At 35.5% G+C, this 24833-nt stretch overlaps 1 protein-coding gene across 1 annotated transcript in view; it reads right to left on the reverse strand.

Moving 5' to 3' along the window:
• Positions 1–24546, reverse strand: part of NLGN1 (neuroligin 1) — a 123363-nt gene extending 98817 nt beyond the window's left edge. Inside the window, exons 1-2 of the mRNA XM_053459634.1 lie at positions 24492–24546; positions 17430–17582 (exon numbers count right to left, since the gene is read on the reverse strand). Of these exons, the coding sequence (XP_053315609.1) occupies positions 17430–17550 (121 nt within the window). The 5' untranslated portion in view covers positions 17551–17582; positions 24492–24546. The remainder of the gene's footprint in view (positions 1–17429; positions 17583–24491) is intronic.
• Positions 24547–24833: the final 287 nt, after the last annotated feature.

The following is a 24833-nucleotide window of genomic DNA, read 5'->3' on the forward strand; positions in this document are numbered from 1 at the left end:
ACATTCATGCTTACATACATACAAACATACACATGTAGGCTAACATACACTTATACATAGACATCCATGATCACTTATACTAATACACAGACATCCATGCTCACATACACTTAAATATACATGTTATATATCACACATAAATACAAAAATTTATACCCTCCTTCCTGCACTCCCTTACTGCTCTTACAGCTTTTGATCCGACTGCTCACACACTGTGTGAGCAGCCTCAAATTTACCACAGGGGCACATGATGTAACATAATGTGAACCTGCTGCGTTCCTGTCTCCTCGTGCCGGTTAAAAATTGTTTAAAAAGGGCCCATTTCTGAAAAATTTTAAGTGGTACGTGGAGACAGGAACAAGTGGTTCCAGGGGTCGCCTGGGTCCCCTAGAGAGACGGGCCAGTTGCAGTGGCTATGCCACTGTTTACAAAGAAAATTGGTAAAAATACAGTATAAACTTGTTTCAACAGTACCTCTTTTTTACTTAGAAGGTATATTTTAAGATGGTTTAACAATATAGGTATACACATGAAAGAAATTTAAGTAACAACAATAAAGATGATAAAAATCAATATGTTATAACATTTAATCACCTCTATGTACATGAACTACTGTACTGTTATCCATTTACTCATTCTGTTGTTTTAATATGCAACAACTGCAATATCCGACATGTTGAAATTTTGTATTTAATCAAAACGAAGTAATTACAATTACAACTAACAAGTATAGACACGTTTGGTAGTTTAATAACGTCAGTTTGGCACAGAAGGGTTTCTGGCATTATCTTGACTCAAAAGTAAAGTCTGATTATAAACAAAAGTTAGCTATGTAAGTATTGGCTATGGGGAAGAAAGCTTTCCCAAAAACATTCAAAAATACACAACTGTAATAAAATGTATGTGTACTAAACACTTTATGATATGGTAAGTGCTTAATGAGATTGGCAGACACACATTGGCTTCATGTTAATAAGCCAAAACATTACAGCCATATACAATTCAGACTTGCAAGAACTAACCAGTATAAAAGAAAATTGTATAATAACTGGGACCAGCACTTGTGGGCACATCAATCATGTCATGGGGTATAATGAAAATAGTATATGATATACAACAAAATACTGTTTGTTTATGAAGTTGAAAAAGTGGCCAACAAAAATCCATTAAAACTGAATTAATAAAAAACACTTCCTAAAAACTCTAAACATAAAAAATACTATAGAATAATTCACTGGGTGAGAATAGTAGGCTATGCAACGAGGCTGAAAAAAACAGTAGGAGTTCAGAGGTTTAATTTTTATTTTATACTTAATAAGTGTTGATAATAGGAAGGGTTGATTAGGCCCTGTGCTATGTGAGCTCTCCTTCTTCTAGGGGTTTGGAGTAGCATAGGGGTGGGTCTAGCTGAACACTGCCTTCAGTGGGCAAGAAGTGGAAATGAATAGAGAGATGAGTGGATATGGTCAATTGCTGCTCCTTTGCTCAGATAAACGAAACCAGAGATTTTGGGTCAAACCATAAGAGTTACCAAGTATAGGGATAACCCAGCAAGCTGCTAGGAACACAGGATCACAGTCATAAGGAGATAAATCCAAAGGTCAATATAAAAATGGATTTATTTAGGGTGAACATGGATTTGGACCATACATAAATATATGATTAAAGAGGACCACATCCTCTTTATGATAAGAAGCATAAAGAGGTCACTTTCCAGATCACAATGCAATCATCAACCTCCTAGTGCAGAGCCCAAGTCTGACTCCTAAGTTTGAACATATGAAACTAAGATGGAGTAAGAGAGAAGAAATACAGGGCATACATATATGAAATCAAAGGGAGAATGTGGTCTGGAGATGAACCTTAACTAGTTTACAAAGTTGTAGAACTGTTTGAAGGTTGAGCAGGGTAAGGTGAAGATGTTGATGAGGATGTTGAAGAGTTTCAAGGTGACAAGGACCTCCTGACAGAGGGAACATCCTTAGTATATTCTCTATGAAAGGCGGGAGGAGGGTAATAATACATTCTGTGGGTGGCAGTTTCTATCAAATCATCAAAATGTTACAATATAAATGTAGAATAATGTAGTTGGTTGGGTAAAATAATGCAAGCATCAACCTTTTTCTCTGTTATCCTGCCCAAAGGTAAATTTATTTGCGCACTTTCCAACAGAATTTTGTCTATCCAATCATCAGATTAGATGATGTTCAGTATGTTAGTTTTGTTTAGTTAAATATATTTATATCATAGGTACCTCAATGGACATTTTGAACTTTTTTGTCAGTGTTTTCTGCCTACTGCTGCCCCTCGAGGAAGCATGTTTTGTACAGAAAATGTCATGAAAATAAGCAACAGATGCAACTTATGCCAAGGATTGAATATACTATTCTGCAAGGCTTTAGTTATAAGACAAAAAGAGAGAGCGAGAGGGGGAGAAAATGTAGAACACCTGGCAGGTGAAAGAATGATGCTTAGTTCTGATTTAATTTATTTGGGGAATTTGTGACTAATCCCTTACATTATTTAACAATATAAGGAAGGTTTGTTTAGACTCGATTGTTTCAATTATTTGCTAAAGTATTCACAAATATAACACATGAATATTAAATATAATATGAAATATATACTACAAATATATTCAATACAAAATGAGTTAAATGTGTATTACCTGGTATTGCCCAAATAAACTGCATATAAATGAGGAGCTAGAAAATTGTCAAGGAAAAATTAACACTTTTTTTGGTGAGATGCTATACATCTTCGTCATTGGAAGTCAAAACAGTAGCAAAAAGGAAACATTTTACCTGTATTCTAAATCCAATATAGATGAATAAAGATAAGCAGTAAATAATTTTGCCCATCTGCCGATTCATCCTCTTGAAAGTGTTCCTGCTACAATCAATGAAGTATAAGCAATGCAGTTGGAACTCAATGTATAGACATTGGAAATGTTCTCTTTTAAGTCATCATTTAATTTTTAGTTTAGTAAATATGTTATATTTCATCCTACAAAATATTTTCATTGAAACCAATACTGAGCACACAGTTTTTCATCTCACACAATAAAAAGAGGCCCCATTGCCTTTGACCCCACAATGAGGAGCGTGTTCTGTTTGAAATGTGCATTACAATACAGACTTTTCTCTGCGGTCTCTCTTGTTACTCAATTTCTTTTCTATGTACAGTGTAGACCAACCTTGCCGTTCTACAGCGTTCTCTGTGACTGACCTACTTTAAACTGTTCACCAAGACATTTTGCAGACATTTTCCTTTAATGACATTCTCTCTCTTTCTCTCTCCACAGTTTAGTGTGACTGACATTTACTCATTCTATACTATTACAATGCCTGACGCCCTCTATTGTGTTGGCTGTGGCCATTGTATGCACATTCAACACTCTTTACTGTGCCTGACATTCCCTTTCTCCACCCTGTTGACTGTGACTGGCATTTCCCTCTGCACACTGTTGACTATGATTGACATTCTCTCTTAACATTGCTGACTGTGCCTGACAGTCATGATCTTTACAAGAATGAGTGTACAGTATCTGATTGCTCAGTTCCTTTTGGCTCTATATACTTTGTTCCTATGTCTGACCATCTCACTTTCTATATTGTTACCTACGCATGAGTCTTGCACCCCAAAAGTCACTTTAACAGACACCCCCCTCCATACAAATTGTACACAATTAAGTACATTTCCTAAGGTAGTTAAGTAGAATTTGACAGCAGGTAAGAAACATTTGACCCATCTCGTATTACATTAGACCTTTTGCTGCAATTTCCAAAAGTACTAGCTAACAGTATTTCACCTGAAGTGTTCCATGGCTACTGTTAGCACACTCCTGAAGATACTGTTAGCACACTCATGTAGATACCAAATTACTAGAACCTGCTAATAATATTATTTACTCCTAATTGTATTAGAATACTTACAGTATACTTATTTTCCATCATAGCCATAGCTCCACTTAGTTCAAAAGTGTCAAGGAGTTTGCTGAAATGTAACAAAAGGTCAGAGTGACAAAAGAGGAGTACAAGAGGCCTTGATGCCTTGATACAGCACTAGTGAGGAGAATCCCCCTTTGGTCTAATCGGTGCTTCTTAAATCTCTACTGCAGTGGGAAAGCTATGGGGCTTTTTATCATCATTGGACCCTGTCATACTCCAACTTCTACTTATAGGTCCAGTAAACATTTAACTAATCCAAGATACTTAATTTCAAAGAAAATATTTTGCATTAAGATGGATAAGGCAAAAAATCCATGCAAGGACATCAGCTGCCTTGACTAGACTTTTTAGATAAGCAGCCTAGCTTATTTTCAGTTCAGTTGTATCACAATTTCCATTTTCAGAGGAAATATAAAAGGTTCTATTGCTGTGATGCTTTAGCAGCATAGATGAAACATTATTTTTTGGTATATGAAGCTTAATCACAAGACACAAGGTAAAGGTACCCCATTTTGGAAAATGGTTAGTCTTCAGTGCACGATTTGGCAGAGGCACTGTAACATTATAAAGAAAGCATCTAAATCAAATTGAAATCTAGGACACTAACACGACAAGTAATCATCACCTACTTGACTATTAATAACTTTAGTGTCCAAAGGATATCAGCATCATCTACTCACTCCCCGGACCTTACAGGCCAAGATACATTGAAGTGTAATCATAACTGAACATTACAAATGTGTTTTGTCTCCCAAGTGGCCTTGCACCGCTGCAAGACTGTGTGAAAATAAATCTAATGGCAATAAAGAAAATAAGTATATTTATTTTAACTTGGCTGCTGGTTCCTGTAAATTAACATAAACTTGTAGTTTTACAATGTAAGACGGTAGTTGCTTCTATGGGATACAGTGGTTAGATTATGTTAGGTAAACTTTTAACGAAAGCTACATTCACATGCAAATGAATAGGCATTGTGTTGGCTATGCTTGGCTGCTCAGGTGATTTTAAATGGGTAAATTTGGCTGGAGTGAGTCACTCTCGACAAGTATATTACACAGGAGAAAAGAATAAAACAATTCAGACCACTAATAGTTTTGTTTAGGTTTGTGTTCTTGTAGATAAACAGCACATTTTACCTAGATTCCTATTATGCATTATGCTTATTCATAAGTATTTTGTTTTAATAAAAGCATATTTTGTTCATAAACTGAAGAGCAACCGCACTTGGCAGGAGAATTGACAATTCAAGAACTAAGTGCCTGCAGGCATTAAAAATTCTAATGTTTCCAGGCAACATACCCATTAGGACAAAATGAGTTTAAAGTCTTTTTATATTGGCTTTTTATAGAATAATAGCGTGCATATTTTGTATATGAAGTGTTATTAAATATTTTCTGAAGTACACACATTTCAAAGGGCTATTAAATCACATTTGTGTATAGACCTCAAGGAACAAAAGAAGCCAGGAATTTTTTTTTCAAGGAAAAAATATATTTTGGACACTAATTAGAACTGTGCATTAGGCATGAACAGTGATTAAAATAATTGGTGGAAACATGTGGTTTTCTAAGTTAGTAGGATGGCAAATATAACCATCCATAAATGTGTCTGTATATGTATCTATCTATATATATATCTGTATATCTATATATATATATATATCTATATATATATATCTATCTATATATATATCTATATATATCTATATATATATATAGATATATATAGATAGATATATATAAATAGATATATATATAGATATACAGATATATATAGATATATATATATATATATATATATACAGTATATAGATAGATAGATAGATAGATAGATAGATAGATAGATAGATAGATAGATAGATACCGTAGATAGCAAACGCATATTCTAATTTGTGCATCTAAATTAAGGTTCACAACATCGATTACATCTTAGTGGTTATGTTTCTATGCAGCAAGGAGGAAACCTCTTTAGCAGAGATATCACTTCAGCAGCAGAATGGGAAGAAATAAAAATAACTGTGCAGATTGAATATGGAAATGTTTGAGGAATTGAATCATTGTATGTATAATTCACATTTCCAGCAGAGAAAATAGATTTTTGTACCAGTGGGTGTTTGCATGGGAAGTGTATCACTCAAACAAGACTTCTTTGTCGTCCTCTTTCTATCTCATACAATGCTTGGTAGTTAATGTTTTTAGAGAAAGAACCGATTCATTCGGTTACTAAAGCTTGTACGTTTCTTATCTGCACATAATAAAACGTATGCATACTTATAAGCCCGACCGAAAACACAGTGCAACAAGACATAAATGCATTCTTTAATGTTTTGTGCAGCAGCTACCATTAAATGTTTTTAAAGCCAAGCAAACGGGAACGTTTTATTTGATGCCAAACCAAAGAAATCCTAGGTATAAACTGTCACATTCCAACCAATCAGAAGCAGCGTTTCGTAGATTTGTATGTTCCGTTGTTATATTTAACTATGAATTGAGAAATGTCATTCTTTGCAGTTGGTGCTCACTGAGATTGACTGCTTTGGTAAAACAAAGGAACAGAAGTATGTAATGTTCTTGCAAACTCATATATTAGTAAATAATGCACACAGCTTACTAACATTTTCACACTGTGAGTGAATAGTCTGTGATATCGCACCTTCCTACATCTTGGTTAAAAGCATTGTGCTGCAGACACATATTCAGATTACGCAAAGTTCAGCAATGAAAGGGAAAGTTGTACAGAAATTATTTTGAACAACAGTGGTTCATCTTCTGCTTAATAAAAATATTATGAATGGGGAATGAGTGACATTTTGAGATATTAGGGTTTTTCAGTTAGAACCTTGCAAAGCCTACTGAAAGATGGACAAGCAAGTTGGATAAATTATATTATTATATGCATGTTTTGTTATTAACATGTTGGTACAATTTATTTTTTCTAAAAAAAGGTTGCAAAAGACATTCTTCTTTTTGCATTACACATACGATGCCATCTATTTGCTTTCAACACACTGACAGCAAGATAAATGTCATGATTTTCAAAATACTAATCCTATTAAGTGACCTGTGATGTTAATGGGTTTAAAAATCTGGAGATATGGTATTGAAGATGTAGATTCTTGGGATTATATACATTGCACTTGTTATGCTGCTGAAGAAGTGTTAATCTTTTTTCAAAGGTCAAAAAGAATTTAAAGTAAGACTAATTAAGGTAAGTGGAGTGACAGAGGAGATGGATAACTATAGACACTGATGTATATTTGTAGTTATTAGCTAGAAGCACCTAGATAAACCAGATTCTCATTAAAGTGAACCAAAATTGATTTTAGGAAAGAACGCTGACAGCCATGGCCCATATGTTCAGTAAAAGCAGGTAATACACACATATAATTTGTTACCAGAAGGACATTTTTGCTAAGTTAAGGTATTAATGGAACAAAAGCAAGGGTAATATGTCAGTCTTATTCTAGCACTACAAATTCAAAAACATCTTTCCTTTTTAGAGTAAGAATCTCCAACTGGTGTAATAATTAAAGATTTAACTTCCACAATGTTTCTTAGAAAGATACATATTCCTGTAGAAAAACAAGAAATATTTTATGAGAAAAATGCAAAAAAATTATATGATTTTATACAAATTGTTATAGGTACTAAGTATTGTCATACCCTGGAACTTCTCTCTCCCTCTTCTGGGGGAATTGGTTTTATAAAGGGCTGGGGCTAGCCCCTATACGCTAGTCCCAGAAAACCTTTAGTGGGTCAGGAGTAGAAGAAACTGACCTGGCAACCCTAGGGAGGAAGGCTTCATCTGCAGAGTCCCCATGTATGCTAACTGGGAGTACCAGCCAACAATTCCCAAGTTACAAAGCATCTCATGTCTTATGAGCACATTATTATAATTATACCGTATTTGCTCGATTATAAGACGACCCTGATTATAAGACGACCCCCCAAAATCTGAATATTAACTTAGGAAAAAAAGAAAAAGCCTGAATATAAGACGACCCTAAAGGAAAAAAGTTTTACCAGTAAATGTTAATTTATGTAAACTATTTTTTTAATAAAAGCTATGATTGAGAAAAATATTTTTTTTATTTTTATTTCCTTGTATTTTCCAACCTGCCCCCCAGTAACGCACATCTGCCCCCAGGCTTGCCACACCAATATGGCCATGATATGCCTTTTAACCCTCTATATGCCACTGTGCCCCATGGTATGCCTTTTGACCCCCTATGTGCCACTCTGCCTCCAGAAATGCCTTATACCCCTATATCCCATTCTGGCATTTAGGGGGTTAAAATGCATATTATGGGGCAGAGTGGCATATAGGGAGGTATAAGGCATTCCAGGAGGCAGAGTGGCATTAAGGGAGTTAAAAGGCATTTTTACCCCCCTTAGAAATGCCTTATACTCCTATATGCCACTCTGGCATTTAGGGGGTTAAAAGGCATATTATGGGGCAGAGTGAAATAGGGAGGTGAAATGCGTTATACCTCCCTATATGCCACTCTGCCCCATAATATGCTTTTTAACCCCCTAAGTGCCAGAGTGGCAAATAGGGGTATAAGGCATTCCAGAAATGCCCTATGCCCCCATTTAACACACTAACACACAAACACACACACACACACACACACACACACACACACACTTACCGGTGCTTCCAATTTCATGCTGTTTTGCCGGGGCAGCGGGTTAACGTCTCCTTCTGCTGCAGCCGGAAGGAGGTGGAGTTGGCAGCGGGGGTTTGTCTGCGTCCGTCTCGAATACCTTCCCCGGCTGTCAGGGGAACTCTGATCTCTGACAGCCGGGGGAAGGTATACGCGACGGACGCAGACAAACCCCCGCTGCCAACTCCACCTCCTTCCGGCTGCGCGGATCGCTGCCCCGGCAATACAGCACGAAGCACCGGTAAGTGTGTGTATGGGGGGGGGGAGACAGGAGGATCCAGGTCCCCTGCAGCGGTGCGGGGGATCTGGATCTTAGTCTCCTAATCAGACCTCTATTTGAGGTCTGATTAGAAGACGACCCCGATTAGAAGACGAGGGGTATTTTTCAGAGCATTTGCTCTGAAAAAAACCTCGTCTTATAATCGAGCAAATACGGTAATTATTATAACACATTATTATTGAATTAAGCCAATTAACTAGAAAATATAATAAGATGACACACTGAAGAGCCCACAGTATACGTGATCTCAGAGAACCAATATCACAGCATACCTGATCTCAGAGGCAGAATCAAGCCTTTTTTTATCTGAGCATTATCCAAAAGTATTCCTAGAGGCCAGAATAATGCAGACAGATCCGAGAAAGCGAAGTGTTTCTGCACAGATTTGTCTGTATTATTCTAGCCTCTTGGAGTACTTGTAAGAGAAGGTTTTGTGACAACAAATTTAATTCCCGAATGGAAAAAGCCCTCTCAATTTGGTGTAAACTGAAAGAGCAGGAAACAAAATTTGTTGACCGAAAATGAATAGACCAAAAAACAAACAAACAATTTGTCCAAACTGGGGGGCATGGTGTGTGTGATCAATCCCAATTTTCTGTTTGGCATGATATTTAGCCATGTTTAAAGATAAAGAGGAACAAACTACCTGTGGCCAAAGCCTACAAGTATATATTATAAATAAGCATGAGACTTTAGTACTGTATATGTAGAGCTATTAATTATTCTTCACCACCAAATAAAGAAGGTGAACACTTTCTTATGTGTCTCCACTCCACTAGTCCCATAGAGCCTTTCTCTGCTGTGGCGCTGTGCGACTAGCCAGAGAGTGGAGAAAGGGGATAATGCATCCCGACCCACCATTCACTGATACACCAGATCCATTATCAGAAATTACCCCCTTATCCAAAATATTTCTGGCCCCAAGTGTTTCGGTTAAGGGATACCCAGCCTGTATGCTATATCATGGTTGTTCATCCTAACCTTTTGGTTTATTCCAGTCATTTACATTTTGTTATTCTTCTTGAACAGGTCACACAAGCAGGAATAATGTCAAATTATTGCTTTCCAACTTCACATTCTGACAAGATAACAAATTAACCTTGAAAATGAACAATGTGTGATATTAATTCTAAATTACTTTGGGAACACCATGAGCAGCTGCTGGATGCAGCAGGAAAAATTCCAGTGAATTTCTTTGTTTTTCTCCCCCAGCAATGTTATTTTAATGACAAGTACATGGTTGAGAAATTGTCCTATGTAAAAAAAAAACAAACAAACAGATGAAAGAATAGGATAATATTTTACTTAAAAAAAACGGCAGATACAAATATAAGGAAAATTCACTTAGTAGGAACCTAACTTATTCAGATGCTGCCTTTTGGATTTTAAATTTAAAATTTTACAAGTAAAGCTGGCGATATAATATTTTCCTAGTATTTATTTAAACATATAGCTTTCCTGGATGCTAACATACCACTGCAACCCTAAACCACTTTAAATTTCATGGTAGCTATAAAGTGAGTTAATGTTGAGTGAGTTCATAAATGACGTGCTTTGTGCTTTAAATGAAGGACTAACAACCTAAATAAAGTGAGCTTTTGCTTTTAGTATACATTACACATTATACCTGCTAGAAATGTCCTTGTTTTCTATTAAAAGCAGTTACATGACCCCAAACCTTTGAACATTGTTATACAGTGCCCTTTTGTTTAATACGTTTATGAGCAGTGAAGGTTTTTAGATCTTTTCTCTTTTTTTTTTAGGGGGGGGGGCATAATAGTGCATACACAGAGTCCTGAAGGAGTTAAGGAAATTGGTATACTGCTCATGTTTTTCCTTTACTTGATAATTACAATATTTAATGCTAGTAGAATAGACCTGCATCTGATTCAAAAGAGAAGTATTGTGTAGGTTAATTATGTATTGTTTGTAGAACATCATTCATGTATACATTGTTACTGAGACAAATGCCATTCCCTAGTCCTGAGAAGATGGAGGAAAATTCTAGATATTCCACTTTAGTATGGCTACAAATATAAAACTTTACTTAAATTGCACTTGAGATAAATCGTACATGTTACTAAAATACTTGAAACTGCATCCTGGCTATTAATGTTTTTTTTTTATTAGTAGTAGTATCTGCATATGTACTATGAAAGGAAATATTTTGATTTCAAGAGGGTAGAAAGGGTTAAACACAGATGATTTTAAAACAAACATTTTAAATTAGCACCAGCCATATGTTGTTTTCTTGTCTACCACATTCCTTGGCATCAACGCCTACACTTAGTCAACATGAGCAAATCATCTTTTAAGAGTGAACAATCTGTATGGCCAGCTCCTCAAAAGTACAGAACATTGATTCAATCTTTCTTAGTTTTCTTTCTAGGTATACATTCAGAACAGATACAATATTTTTGATAATTTTTACAATGCTCTTCCCTAAATGTGCAACTTAAAAAATGAATATAAATATATTGACCCATGAGAAGATGGGAGTCTTTAGTTGATGTTGATGTCACAGAAAGAGACATCAAAGTTTCCCAAAGCTTTTGTGACTTTACACCTTTTAGATTAGTCCAATAAAAAGTATCATATTTGACTCAAAACTCAATTTAATTTTGTGACTCTCCTTTTATAAGTTAGCTATAATTTTCCACAAGTCTCAGACAATATTACCAACATCACCAAGCCAGGGCACTAAAGTAGACATGTAACAGCAAAAAAAAATGCACATAAACCAAAAAGCCGCCATTGCAGTGTCCTGACATATTCCTACTAAGAAAATATTGCAATGTTTTAACAGATTGTACATATGCAAATAATTTAAAAGAGTGTCATTCCCTAACATATCGGCATCTTGACATAATTGACCCCAATTTTATCCTTGGGATGCCCTGAACTGATCCTCTGGTATTTTGAATGAAATTCAAAATGTATAATTCACATCATTTTACTTACTGTTATCACGTCCACCCAGTCCAATGACCAAGATTTTTTCTCAACTTGTTTATGATTTAGAAATTACCTTTAAATTATATCAGTAAAGAACAAAAATGCAGAGTTTCACTTTGCTGCCTTTATAATGATTTCTACTCAATTTAGAAAATAGCCTTCCACAAAGCAATTACTCTGCATCAATGAGTAGATGGCGACTTCACTAGAACAAAAAATATATTTTCCACACTCTTAAACATGTATGTGAAATATGCCTGCTCTCAATAAATGCATAAAATGGATTGCATGTTTCAAATGTTTTTTTTTTTTTTTGTGAGCAGAATGTTATATACTAAGCAGTTATGTTAAATATGTGATTATTCTTTCATGAAATTGAAAAAGAGTGAAATTTCTTTGCTGTAGAACAATTTATTACTTTTTAAAGTAGGTCAACAGGAATTTTAAAAAAATGTTGTTAGATAGTTCTAAGGGTTAAAGCTACAAACTGCAAAGGCAAACTACAGGTATAGAAGACAGGGGAGAAAAGATATAAAAACAGATTTTTGCCCCAAACAGGCATATACTGTATATAGGTTTTGGTTCAACAACAGCTTGAGCCCATAGCCTAAGTACTCTGATCCAGTTAAGAATCTTCGCCTTCTTTTTTTTTGGTCCACAAGGTCCCAAGTATGGACCTAGGTCTCCAGCTAGTGAGTCCAGCTCAACTACAAAAAGAACACCAGGACACTATGTATATGTCCAATGTAATGTATATGACCAATGGCTGTGCATAGAGATCTTTTGCTTCCGCATATCAGCAGGTGAACACTGAAAAAGTGAACGCTTCAGCTCAGATTTCACTAACACTGGGATCAATGAAAAAATAAATAAAACAGGTGGCATAAATGCCCCTTTAACCAGCATTTTATCATTTCACAAATTCTCAAATTTACAGATGCATATTAAAATCCAACAGATTCCTGAATCCTTCAACAGTCAGAATGTCTCTCACCCTGAATGTCAATAAAGCACACCAAGGGACGCTTTGATGAAAGCATAAATTTTATCTGTCAGTCTATGAATTTCCATATTCACTTGTAAACACACCTCTGAATCCAATCAGCCACAGACTTTAAACATGGCATCGGACATCAATCATTTTATCGTTTCCTCCACTTTCAGCATCTGGAGCCTGTACCTATGTACCATCAGGGTGTGTAGCACAAAAGTTATTATAACAAAACGAACAGCACGCACACTTGGTTGGTCCTCTATCTGTTAATGTATTAACTAAACATTTTCATTATATTTCTCTTTAAGCTTTTCTCTATCCTGCATTTCTTTATAGCTTCATATCAAGTGTTAAAGATAACCTGGATCAAGAGCAAACATGTCATGCTCATAATATTTAAAAGAGGGAGAAACGTTAGAACAAGAGGTCATAACCTAAAGCTAGAGGGCTAGTTTACTGAGAGGGTGGTAGACAAAGCTAGTATTTAAATTTAACTCTGACAACAACTACACCGCTAGTCTTTGTAGAATGTTTGTATGTGATACATAGACAATCTAACACACATGCACATAGACACTCACACAGACACCTACACTAATACAACAAGATACTTAACACTTACACACATGTACACACACTCACACCCTCGCACACACTAACGTACTCTGACATTCACATTAATACACATATCCATTACCCAGACACTAACACAACCAGTTACTTAACAAACCCACACACTCACTAACGTACTCTAACAATTACATTAATATACATATTCAGACACTCACCCTAACAGACCCACTCACACAACTAGACATTCAACACTAACACACACTAATACACGCACACACAGACACACTAACGTACCCACTCACACTGACATACACATCCAGACACTCACACTAACAGACACAAAGCAGACACTCAAACTAACACAACCACTGCTTACTTGATCTAGAAGCTGCAGTCTTGCTGCTCTCCCCCTCCATTGTCTGACATTCCTTGCCACTGATTGGCTGCCTGAACTACCCCATATTTTGTTTTTGTTTAAATTATCAGAAACCTACAACTCAGTAGAAATGTATTGCCAGAAATCATAACAAAATGTGGTACTTACTACAAACAGGTCTACCAAGCTGTCAGTTGGTAATATTTTGTTGGAATGTAATATTAATAACACTTCTAGAAATTCATGGTTAAAATTATATTTCAGTGAATCTGTAAATTGTTATCATTACGGTAACAGTGCTCTTGAGCAAGCTAGTGCTGGAGTAGATTGGAGGTGAGTGTATCACATGCATGGAGATGTGTTTAGCTGAACCCATCACCTACACTGAATTCACTGGGATTTGTGTAAAGGTACAGATTAGTATGGAGAAATTCAGCAGAATCCCCCATGCATTTGCAAGATGGAAAACTTAAATTTAAATTTAAAGAGACTATGCAGCTACTATATTCATTAAAGTGAATATGATAGTTGGAGTGTCCCTTTAATACAGATGTGTTTATTCTCACAAACCTGTGATTGCAATCAAACTACCTCAGTATTTCAGCAAGAACGTTACTGATTAATGCATTCCTAATTACTGAAGATTGCCTGTCGAAATCAAACACCACATTTACTTTTCATATACCGTGTGCTTTTAATATATATATATATATATATATATATATATATATATATATATATATATATATATATATATATATATAAAAGAGAGAGATACATTTATGTGACAACCTTTGGTTTTTAACTGTATCTAAAGAAAGCTTTTTAGGACAAGTTAGGCTATTCATAAATAAGACAAGAACGTCACATGACAGAGTGGTCGGTCGCCTTTATGTATATGCCAAACCAAGTATTAAAAGCCCAAACCCCATCAGTAAATTTATCAAAAATACGTGGTTTTCCATAAATTAATATTGCACACAAACTGAACGTAGATGACACTACACTACATAAAGAAGTGTAGGCATACATAAGATGTGGTTAAATATCATAATATATATCATATATTAAATATCATAATATATATGTGTATTGTTTATTTTGGCTATGGTAGCAACCAGCTACACTTAGTTGTCATTCTGTTGAGCCGATCCCTGTCTCTAGGGAGGGATTCGAGGATTTTCAATATGCGGGGAGAAGCTGCAAATTGACCAGCAGTCTTTGTTCGTAGGACAATGTTATAACCGAAGTCTTGCATGTACAGTTAAACTCATGGGACATTATTGCCCCTAAGTATGGTACATGAATGCTGATCGGCTCAACAAGCAACTGCCAGTCCCACTAAGCTACAGAAATCAATGATACTCTCTTTTCATGATTAGGCTGTGGGGCTAACAGTGCCGCTGCATATAAAATATATACGTTGACCATCAACATATCATATACATGGCTGGCACTCAATGGATCACATTAATCCTTGAACATACTCATTTTTTCATAATATCAGCTAAAAAGTTAAGTAATGAACCACATTTTTGAAGAGGAAGTATTTAGAATATTTACTGAAACAATCTTAAGAAATATTAGAACAAAATCAATATCAAAAGTGATTATCCTTTTGCATGTCTTTCATTATCTATTGAGCCATAATAACATAAAAACTATTCCCATTAGAAATCTTACAATATTGTTTATAGAGAAGTGCTTGCATATACACATCTTAAAGTGAGTGATATATTATGAAACAGTAATTAACAAGCAACATTTTCTCTACGGAAGCATTATCTTTACAGTTGAATGACTAAAGTAATTTAGAGGCAAGGAAAACAATACATACTTATACTATTAAAATCATGTTTCGGTGGTTCAAATAAAACAAGAGGCTGGTATGCTTTTAAAAACTATATGGGATATAATGAATGACTATAAATGACCCCTTGATTCTTGGCACTAGCATGAAAATATAATGTAGATGGAATTTAAATAATAAGAAAATGAGTTCATTGGAAAAATGGTCCTCTGGTATATTGCTTCATTCGAGAGAGAAACCGCAAGTAGAATCAGAATTGGAGGGGCATACAGTGCGTTGCTAGGCAACCCATCAGCATAGATTTTACATTAGATAACAAACAGATGGGAACTGCTTATTGAGATGCTGATACATAATGTCATATATTCTAATTATTCATCAACCAACAAAGGGAAACTAATTGTATTAAAAAATAACAAGAAAAGGAAATTAATTTTCTGTTTTTGCTTTTTTTTTTTGTATAAAAATACTGGACATAAACACATGGTTTACTCAGATTTCTTAGGATTAATGCAGATTCGACAATTATTTAAGAACCAATATCATACATATTAATATATCGTCATGTAAATACCTAGAGATATTGCTGCAAAAAGATTTAAGATAGCTTTTCACACTTCTCATTTCGATGACTGTATAAAAGAAAAGCCGGCAATGAGAGCGGGGAGAAATAATATTGGATGGGACAGAAAAACAGCAGCAGCAATGTATTCTGGCTTAGGCCAACAAGGCCGAGAGCAGCAGGCCTCTGATCTCCGTATCCTGCCCATTTACACTATGGAGGGCCGTGCCGTGTGCTGGGCACCTTTCTAACACAGAGCACGAGGATATGACATCATATCCCCGGATAACACAGAAAACAGGGAATTTTATGACATCACATTCTAAATACATAGAGATTTTTATGTAGCTGGCCCCCTTTGCATCTTTAGCAGCTTCCACTCATATAAATATATATATATATATATACATACATACGTAACTGGTTATATATTGATTTTTCTGTGTACACAAAGACCCCTTTATTGTTGATACTGATGTGTACACGCATGATGTGTTTCCCAACATCCTAAAAATGATTCTCTTACAACCTAAAAAAAAGTTGTTTTTTTTATCAATCCTGCTCTGAAGGGTGTACACTTTCCCGAAGTTACAGTTTATTGTGTATACTCAATTATAAAAGCATTAACGTTTTAATGACTGTTTTGTCCTTTAGTGCAGAAGTTTAGCAAACATGCTGTTCATAATCATTAAATTAAGTTTAACTTAATAACAACACAAACAGAATATTATTCATAACGCACTAACAATATTTAGAAAATATTGTGACTACAGACATAATACCATCAAGTATATTTCTCTAAATACGATCAGAGGTAAAAAGATACTTTAGTGTCTGCACTGACACTTAAGGCAACATATTATGCCTGTACCTGGGAACTTCCAGGCTCTGGCTAGCCGGAGCCCTCCCTCTTCACAGGGGACCGATGACATAAAATTATAATAATGCAAGTACTCTCCCATCACTGCTTCTTATAGGAGGTGGACATGAGGGTGCATCTGAGTTAAGGAGATAGGACAAGGAATGTACAGGGGTGGGATGCCAAGAAATATGAAAGAGGTAGGGAGTCGGCAGGACAATATGTTATTCCCCACCCTATAGATTAAATACATTTACTAAGAGATCCAGTAATCATATTTAATTCTTGAGAATTCCCAGGTATACCCATATGAGTTTAGTGAATTAAAAAGGTGTCAAAATAGAAATTAAAGGGTGAAACAAATTGAAGACCATAAGGAGAAAGAATGATATGTTTCCTCTTACCAAGGACCCCAAGGCGGTAGTTGACTGTAATGACTATTACATTTCCATAGCTTGCCAGGACACTCCCATCAAACAAATTACCAGTGCCTTCCATGTATGAGCCTCCATGTATATACACCATCACTGGTTTGGGGCCGCCACTATCTCGGATATCTAGAAAACAAAACATGATTTAATATATTTATTCCAAGTATTAAAATAATGCTGGAGTGGATTTATCTTTTTCTTAAGTTACGGATGTTTAATTATCTCAACAGAAATCCAATCTGAAGGTAGGTGGCATTATACTGTGCAAACTGTTTAAAGTATATATATTATTTTTTTTTTATTTAATATGTCCCAGGAGTATATTTACTTAATACAAATTATTCAGCATTACATGCATATTTTGTTACTTTTATTTATTTAACCACTTCAGGACCGGCATTTGCGTACTGCGTCTTCCCTTGAATACCGTAGTTTTTTAAAAAAAAAAATGTAATTCCGTGCTTGTGATTCGCTTCAAATCGATCCTGTGCACGGAATTGAGGGGGAGTGGCTGCTACGTATCGCTGGGGACACCCAGCGGTCAGTAGCAGCCGCCCCTCAAGATCCCAGCGTTCATAGCGACGCTGGATCGTGCATCATCGATGATGACGTCCCGGTCTTGAAGGGGTTAAATCATCAGTTACATGGCTCTGTCATATAACAAAATATATTGTTCAGGATTATGTTATTTTGGGTTTTCTTTTTACATAACAAGTGGCAGATAATATGCAGTTATGTATTTACCTTCGGCACTGCATTAGGCCAATACCAGGGCAGTGTCACCAGCCGCCATCTTTACTGCTGAATACGGAGATATGACATCTGCCTTTTAAGGACTTGAGACTCCAGGTACAAATAAACATGGTACAGTCCTCCATATGTAAGTAGGCTAGTTAAATCTCTGATTTAATTGTCCATTAAACAGTGATGCTACAGGGAGCTTGATCACCCAGAGTGGTTGCTGCTCCCAGAGCTGTAGCTACAGTAGTCTGCCTAGGCCAGAATACACCATTGATATTATGTTATATAAAATTTTATCCTACCTTCTATAAAGTTTATTGTAAGTTTCGTGATTTTTATGGTTTCTGCACCAATTATAAAATTTATATTGTTATAAATATTTAAAATAAAAATATTTGGGAAGAGGGGAAATACCAGTATCATGCTAACAAACGTCATTTACCATAGGTAAGTGAAAGTTAGAAATCTAATAAAAAAGTCATTTGATGAGTTTTGAGATAATGTACAGGCAGCCATTTAAGCTTCGCCCATTTTGTTTTAAAATGACAGAACATAGTACATCAAGAAGCATGTTACCATTTTACCATTATTATGTACCGCAATGAGAAAGGCTACGTACAACTATGGTGTTTCTCTCTATGTTTAGGATTATATTTTGAAAAATCTCCAGTTAATTATTACCTTAATAGAACTAGAGTCAATGTAATTTGAAACTATCTAGTTATAATTATTACTTGTGGCCAAAGAGTGTTTATGTAATTAAAGCCTGGAAATCTAGATTGGTGTTTTGTTAATTATATTTCATTAGGCATACTTAAAGTCCTGGAGTCTGTTTTACACCTCACTCATTCCTGTTCCTATTTGTAAGTATTCTGCCTGTGTTTAAAAAATACATAGAGGTCTACAGCAATGTTTTGAAATGTTACTGCTAAAGTACAACCATAAGTACCATTAGAGACTGAGCAAAAATACAGTCTGGTCCATCTGTGCTTATTGGGTTAGACTAGGACTGCACAACTCCTCAAACATACCAAGAATTCTATATAATCTATGTTATATTCACAAAGTGGAATCTGCTTGTGCTCTTCAAGGTCTAGAATTGTGCACACCTGACATAGATGATATAGGTCCTAGAGTGTCACTGGTTATAAGTACTGGTATGTAAAATTAAGCATGCATTTGCAATACATATTTTATATTCAGTGTTTATTTGATAACAAAGTGTTTATTAATTAGTATCTGTTAATAAACTAATTGTTGGACTACACACTATAAAATCCATAGATTGTTCTCGGTATATTGCTGTAAATTAATATATTAAAAGTTTGTTGGCTTTGCAATACTAATTGAACGTAATTATGGAAACATAGTGTTTCATTCTCCGTATTTATAGTGTAAAAATGAATAACCTATCTTTAATTTCACTGTCAATTCACTCATTAGTTTGGAATTACTTGACAACTCAAGTCCTGGAGTCTGTTTTACAGATATCATATTTTTGGAACCATGTTTGCTAAAGAAGTCAGAATTGGTTATATGAACAGTATATATATATATATATATATATATATATATATATATATGTGCCATCTACTAATATTGGCACCCTTGGTATATATGAGAAAAAAACATTTTTTATTGTTTAACCTTTTGATATTTTGTTAAAAAATACTAAAAAATACACAAGATAGTCTGCTCTCGTGGGTATCAAACAATTGCAACTACAGCGGTTGCAGCGGTCGCAGTTGTGACGGGGCCTGTACCTCTAGGGGGCCCGGTGCGACCCCTGCAACCCCCTTTCTCATTGTACCGGTTAAAATAGTTTAGAAGGGTTCCTTCTTACCTGGACCGCACTAGTTTGAACCGGCTAGGGGAGACACGAGTGTATAGGGGTCACGTGACAAGGCGAAACCGAGGCTGTCCTCACAGTGTGTGAGCAGCCACAGAGGAAGCTGCAGGAGCGGTGAGATGTAAGCGGGGGTGGGCAGGAGTTGGGATGTATATCTATATATGTGTATGTATGTATAAATGTGAGCATGGAAGTGTACTTGTGTGCGTGTGTGTGTGAGCATGGAAGTGTACTTGTGTGTGAGCATGGGTGTGGACTTGTGTGTGAGCATGCATGTGTAATTGTGTGTGTGAGCATGAATGTGTACTAGTGTGTGTGAGCAGGGATGTGTACTTGTGTGCGCATGAGCATGGATATGTAGGTGTTTGTGAGCATATATGTATAAGTGGGGTGAGATGGAGTATGGGTTAGTGAGTTTGAGTAAGTAGGTGTAATTTGTGTGTTTACATTTGTTGTATGTTGAAAGGGTCAAAGAAGGTACAGACAAGTTGTTTGGAGGCAATGATGGCACAGACTAGCTGTGGAAGCTGGAGGGCCCAGGGGCAATTTTCATCTAGTTACGCCCTTGAACACAGCTTTATAAAAAAGTTAAATATATGTGTGGCACAATTACTGGCACCCTTTTTATCAACAATCCCTTTGCTAAGATAACAGCTCTGAGTCTTCTCCTATAATGCCTGATGTGATTGAAGAATACATGGCAAGGGTTCTTAACCATTCCTCCATACAGAATCTCTCCAGATCCTTCATATTTTGAGGTTGAAGCTGGTGGACTCTCCTCTTTAACTGTCCATCGAGAGCCCATTTTAAGCTATATGGCAAGGGAAGTCAGTTGTTCACATCCTCTGACGGAAAAACAGCCCCAAAACATTAAAGAGCCACCAACATATTTATGGTATATGGGGATGATGTACATCTTCCATATGGCTACCTATCTGTGTGCCAAACTCACCTCTGGTGTTTATTGCCAACAATATCTACTTTTGTTTCATCTGTCCATAGAACCACAATCCCATTTTAAGTTCCAATAGTGTCTGGCAAACTGAAGAGGATTGACTTTCTTTTTGGATGAGACTAGTGAGACTAGAGGCTTTTTTTCTTGAAACCCTTCCAAACAACTGGTAGTGATGTAGGTGACATTGGACTGTAGTTTTGCAGACTTTCTGACTACAAGGCGCAACAAACTTCTGCAATTCTCCTGCTGTGATCCTTGGAGATTTTTTGGCCACTCAAACTATCCTCTTCACAGTCAGTTGAGACAATATAGACACACTTCATCTTCCAAGTTGATTCATAACATTTTCAGTTGACTGGAACTCCTTAGTTATCACCCTGATGGTTGAAATTCCCGTTTTGTGAAGCCAACAATCCTTTGCCACACATCACAGCTATTTTCCTTGATCTTACTGTTTGTGATTGCTTAATAAGATTAATATGTATACCTCTGTGAAACAGGAAGTCATGGTTGAGCAATTTGCTGTCACCCTAGTCACCCAGGTATACTAAAAAAATGTAAAATGTCACTGGAAATATATTTAAGTATATTTTTCTCATATGAATTAATTGGGTTGCCTATAATTATGCCACACATATAGTTTACATTTTTATGTTTTGGGTAAACCTATGTTGTGTTTGCAATTGTTTTATATCCATGAGAGCAGAGTATTTTTGTGTATTGTTGAAAAGATCATTTTTTGCTCATATTTACCTAGGGTGCCAATATTAGTGGAGGACACTGTATATGTGTAATGAACTAGGGATATCCACAGTAAATATGTATGTTAAATGTACAATTTCCCAGAATCCTACATTCTACAGCTCTAATGATGTGTATACTGCACGAGCAACCACTTTTTTTTAAAGATCTCCCCGGTGCAGCTCATTGCTAATTGTTGTTGATGGGTAACCGGCAACAGCTCAACTATTCTATTAAACCAGCAAGTGGGTGAAACAAGTTATTACCGAGGATTTATTATTTTATTCTTAAGCAAGTACTATGCTGGTCAGTCAGACTCTCAATTCAGCCCAGAAACACCACACAGAAAAAACTAGCTCAGCTATTATGTTACATTGATTTGTTAGATTGATTTCTCAAATGACTGAGAGGGCAGCATTGTGCTAAATGGGAATAGTAGTCAACAATGCATCACAAGCCACATCCATCCTTATGCTAGGCTGGAATTCTATAAATACCTGGAAGGTGAAGACATTTAACTTTTCTTGCATTTGGTTATATGTTTGAAAAAATTACCAGCAATATTGTTTGCAGGAAAGTTGTGATTTCAAATCACATACCTCATTATAAAATATAAAAATACCTGGGCAACTTTCTGGATTTAATTCAGAGTCTCTGGGTGAAGTACTGCTTTGCTGGGGCTATGGGTTAATATCTACAATCAGACAGGGGAGGGATATTTTCTACTCCTTGCGAGTCCAAAGCGTAACTTGGTTTAGCCTTGCCTTCACAAACCATTAAGGATAGGGGAAGCTCCAGGCTACTTACTCTGAGAATTTAAGATAATAACGGACCAACCCTAGCAACTTTCTACTGCAAGAAGGTCTGAGTAGTCTGTGCATAGTGCATAGTTCACTCAATAGCACGACTGTCACTGATTAAGCTATGTATCAAACAAGGCCAGCAAAGATCTACGTACAGAACATGTTTACTGTGGTTTTTCCATCAGAAGGCAAGTTAAACAAGGTGAGTTGAATCAGTATTGAGAAAAAAGTGCATAGGCAATAGATCCTAACTAATAATGTAACTTTGCAGACAGGTGAAAGTGAAACATACCAAATAATGTCACTTATCTATTACCAAACAACACCTGTTGATATTCTGTATTAGTGAGCATGACATTAATGTGATTAAGGCATTAAAGATAAATTATTAATCTGAAATCATTAACTGCACGTTCACAGCAGAATTGTACACTGCTAATTGTATGCTTGGAGGTAACACAGAGGGAGGTTGTTTCAGAACTCTTCCTTAATTAAAATTACATAGAATTACAAAGTACCTACTGAGAACAGTAATGAAATGTTGGTACTACCGATAAACCAGTTAAGAATCTTTGAGCACTTCAAAAGCTGTTGTTTATTCCTAGTACGTTTCAAAGTTCCATTTTTATACGTTTGTTTAATTTCATATAAAGTTGTTTATTTTTCCTGTTTTGTCTGTGATGTATAAATCAATCGATTCTGCTATGGCGTTGTTTTTTATTGATGCAGTATTTAACTGGCCAATGAAAACAAACAAGGTAACTGTTGTGTTTCCATCAGCTGGTCCGTTAAATCCAATATAATTGATTGTTTCCCCAATAATTATCACTTTGAAAAATCTTCTACTTTTTGATGGTGGCTAGTAAAATGGAGCCTAATCTCTTCTAATACTCTCTGAGGGATGCACTTCTGCCTGGTCAAGAAGAAACTAATGGACAGCTTTTCATCATTAGTGGAAATCGGTCTTTTATTAAACACTGCTCTCTGGTAAGGCTAAAGATTCAGTGTATGAATCCATAAATGTAATTTGTATTTCATTGTTGTCCCTATAGTTCATGCCCTTAACAGAAATATAAGGTTTGGTTTTGCTTTAAAAAACTGGATTAACGATCATAACAGCAATGTATTAATAATAAACATTAGGATGTTTCTGAAGTGTTTTAGAACTTTAACAACTTAATATATTAGTATATTAATGAACTATTTAAAAAAAAATTCCGAGTTGATTAGAAGAAACCTGAGACATTGCTTCCTAGTAGACAAACGTACCTCGTAATATACCGTAATAACCTTAAACTTTAGGGAAAAAAGTGATCAAAAACATTTTAATATATACATAGGTGCAGAAAATATGTATGTAAGATTTTCCTAGGATAAACCAACATGAGACCTGTTTCTCGATTTTGTGTGTTTTTAACCAAATTTTAAATAGTTAAAAGAAAATTAAACATCCGTATCTTAAGAAAATCGGTCCCTTTGGATTATTGAACTTCATAATTTCAAAGCCATCTCCTTGATTAGACAAAAAGACACTAGACTTTTGTCATTAGTGATACTCAAATTAATATATTCAGGGAATGTTAGAACACATGCAAAAAAAGGGGTCTTTTGATAGACTTAAAACAGTGTTAGTTCAAAGATTTCACAAAATGTATTCAAGAAGTGGTATGTAAGTTAAAAAAAAAAACTCTTGTCGAGACAAGAAGAGCTTTGGTGTACACACTTACTGTTTGCATAAAAATGTAAAATGGGACAACATTCAGTTGATAGAAAAATGTACAAAAAAATATAAAACAGGCAAGAAGACGAAACACATCAATCAAAAAATGGGATTTAAAAGAAAAAAAAACTCTTCAAAATAGAGACAAGAAGTCAAGAAAAAGAAAAGGAGGAAAAGATTTTCAAGGGGTCCTTGTCATGCAAATCAGTTTGGTGACAAAAAATACCTTCATCTTCAGCACCTTCATTATCACCTAAATCATCTGTCTGTTTCTTTGTAAGGGGACCTAGGATTAAGAATGAAAACATGGAGCAAGCAATTCAAGAATATATCATACTAATATAAACTAAAGAAAACATCAAACATTAGGAACACTCCCGCCAGGTCCACAAAAGAAAAAAAAATGCATATTAAATTAATAATTCCTAATATTTTGGGTGGTAATGGAGTTAAATTAGGTGTGACTTTTAGTTAGCTTTGAGTAATAGCTAAATATTTATTAGACTCAATATTTAACGTTTTATGTAAGACTTAAAACTTCAATATGGGGTAAAATTAGACCTTATTC

The sequence above is a fragment of the Spea bombifrons genome, chromosome 3 (genome assembly GCF_027358695.1).
Source record: "Spea bombifrons isolate aSpeBom1 chromosome 3, aSpeBom1.2.pri, whole genome shotgun sequence".
Taxonomy (NCBI): Eukaryota; Metazoa; Chordata; class Amphibia; order Anura; family Pelobatidae; genus Spea; species Spea bombifrons.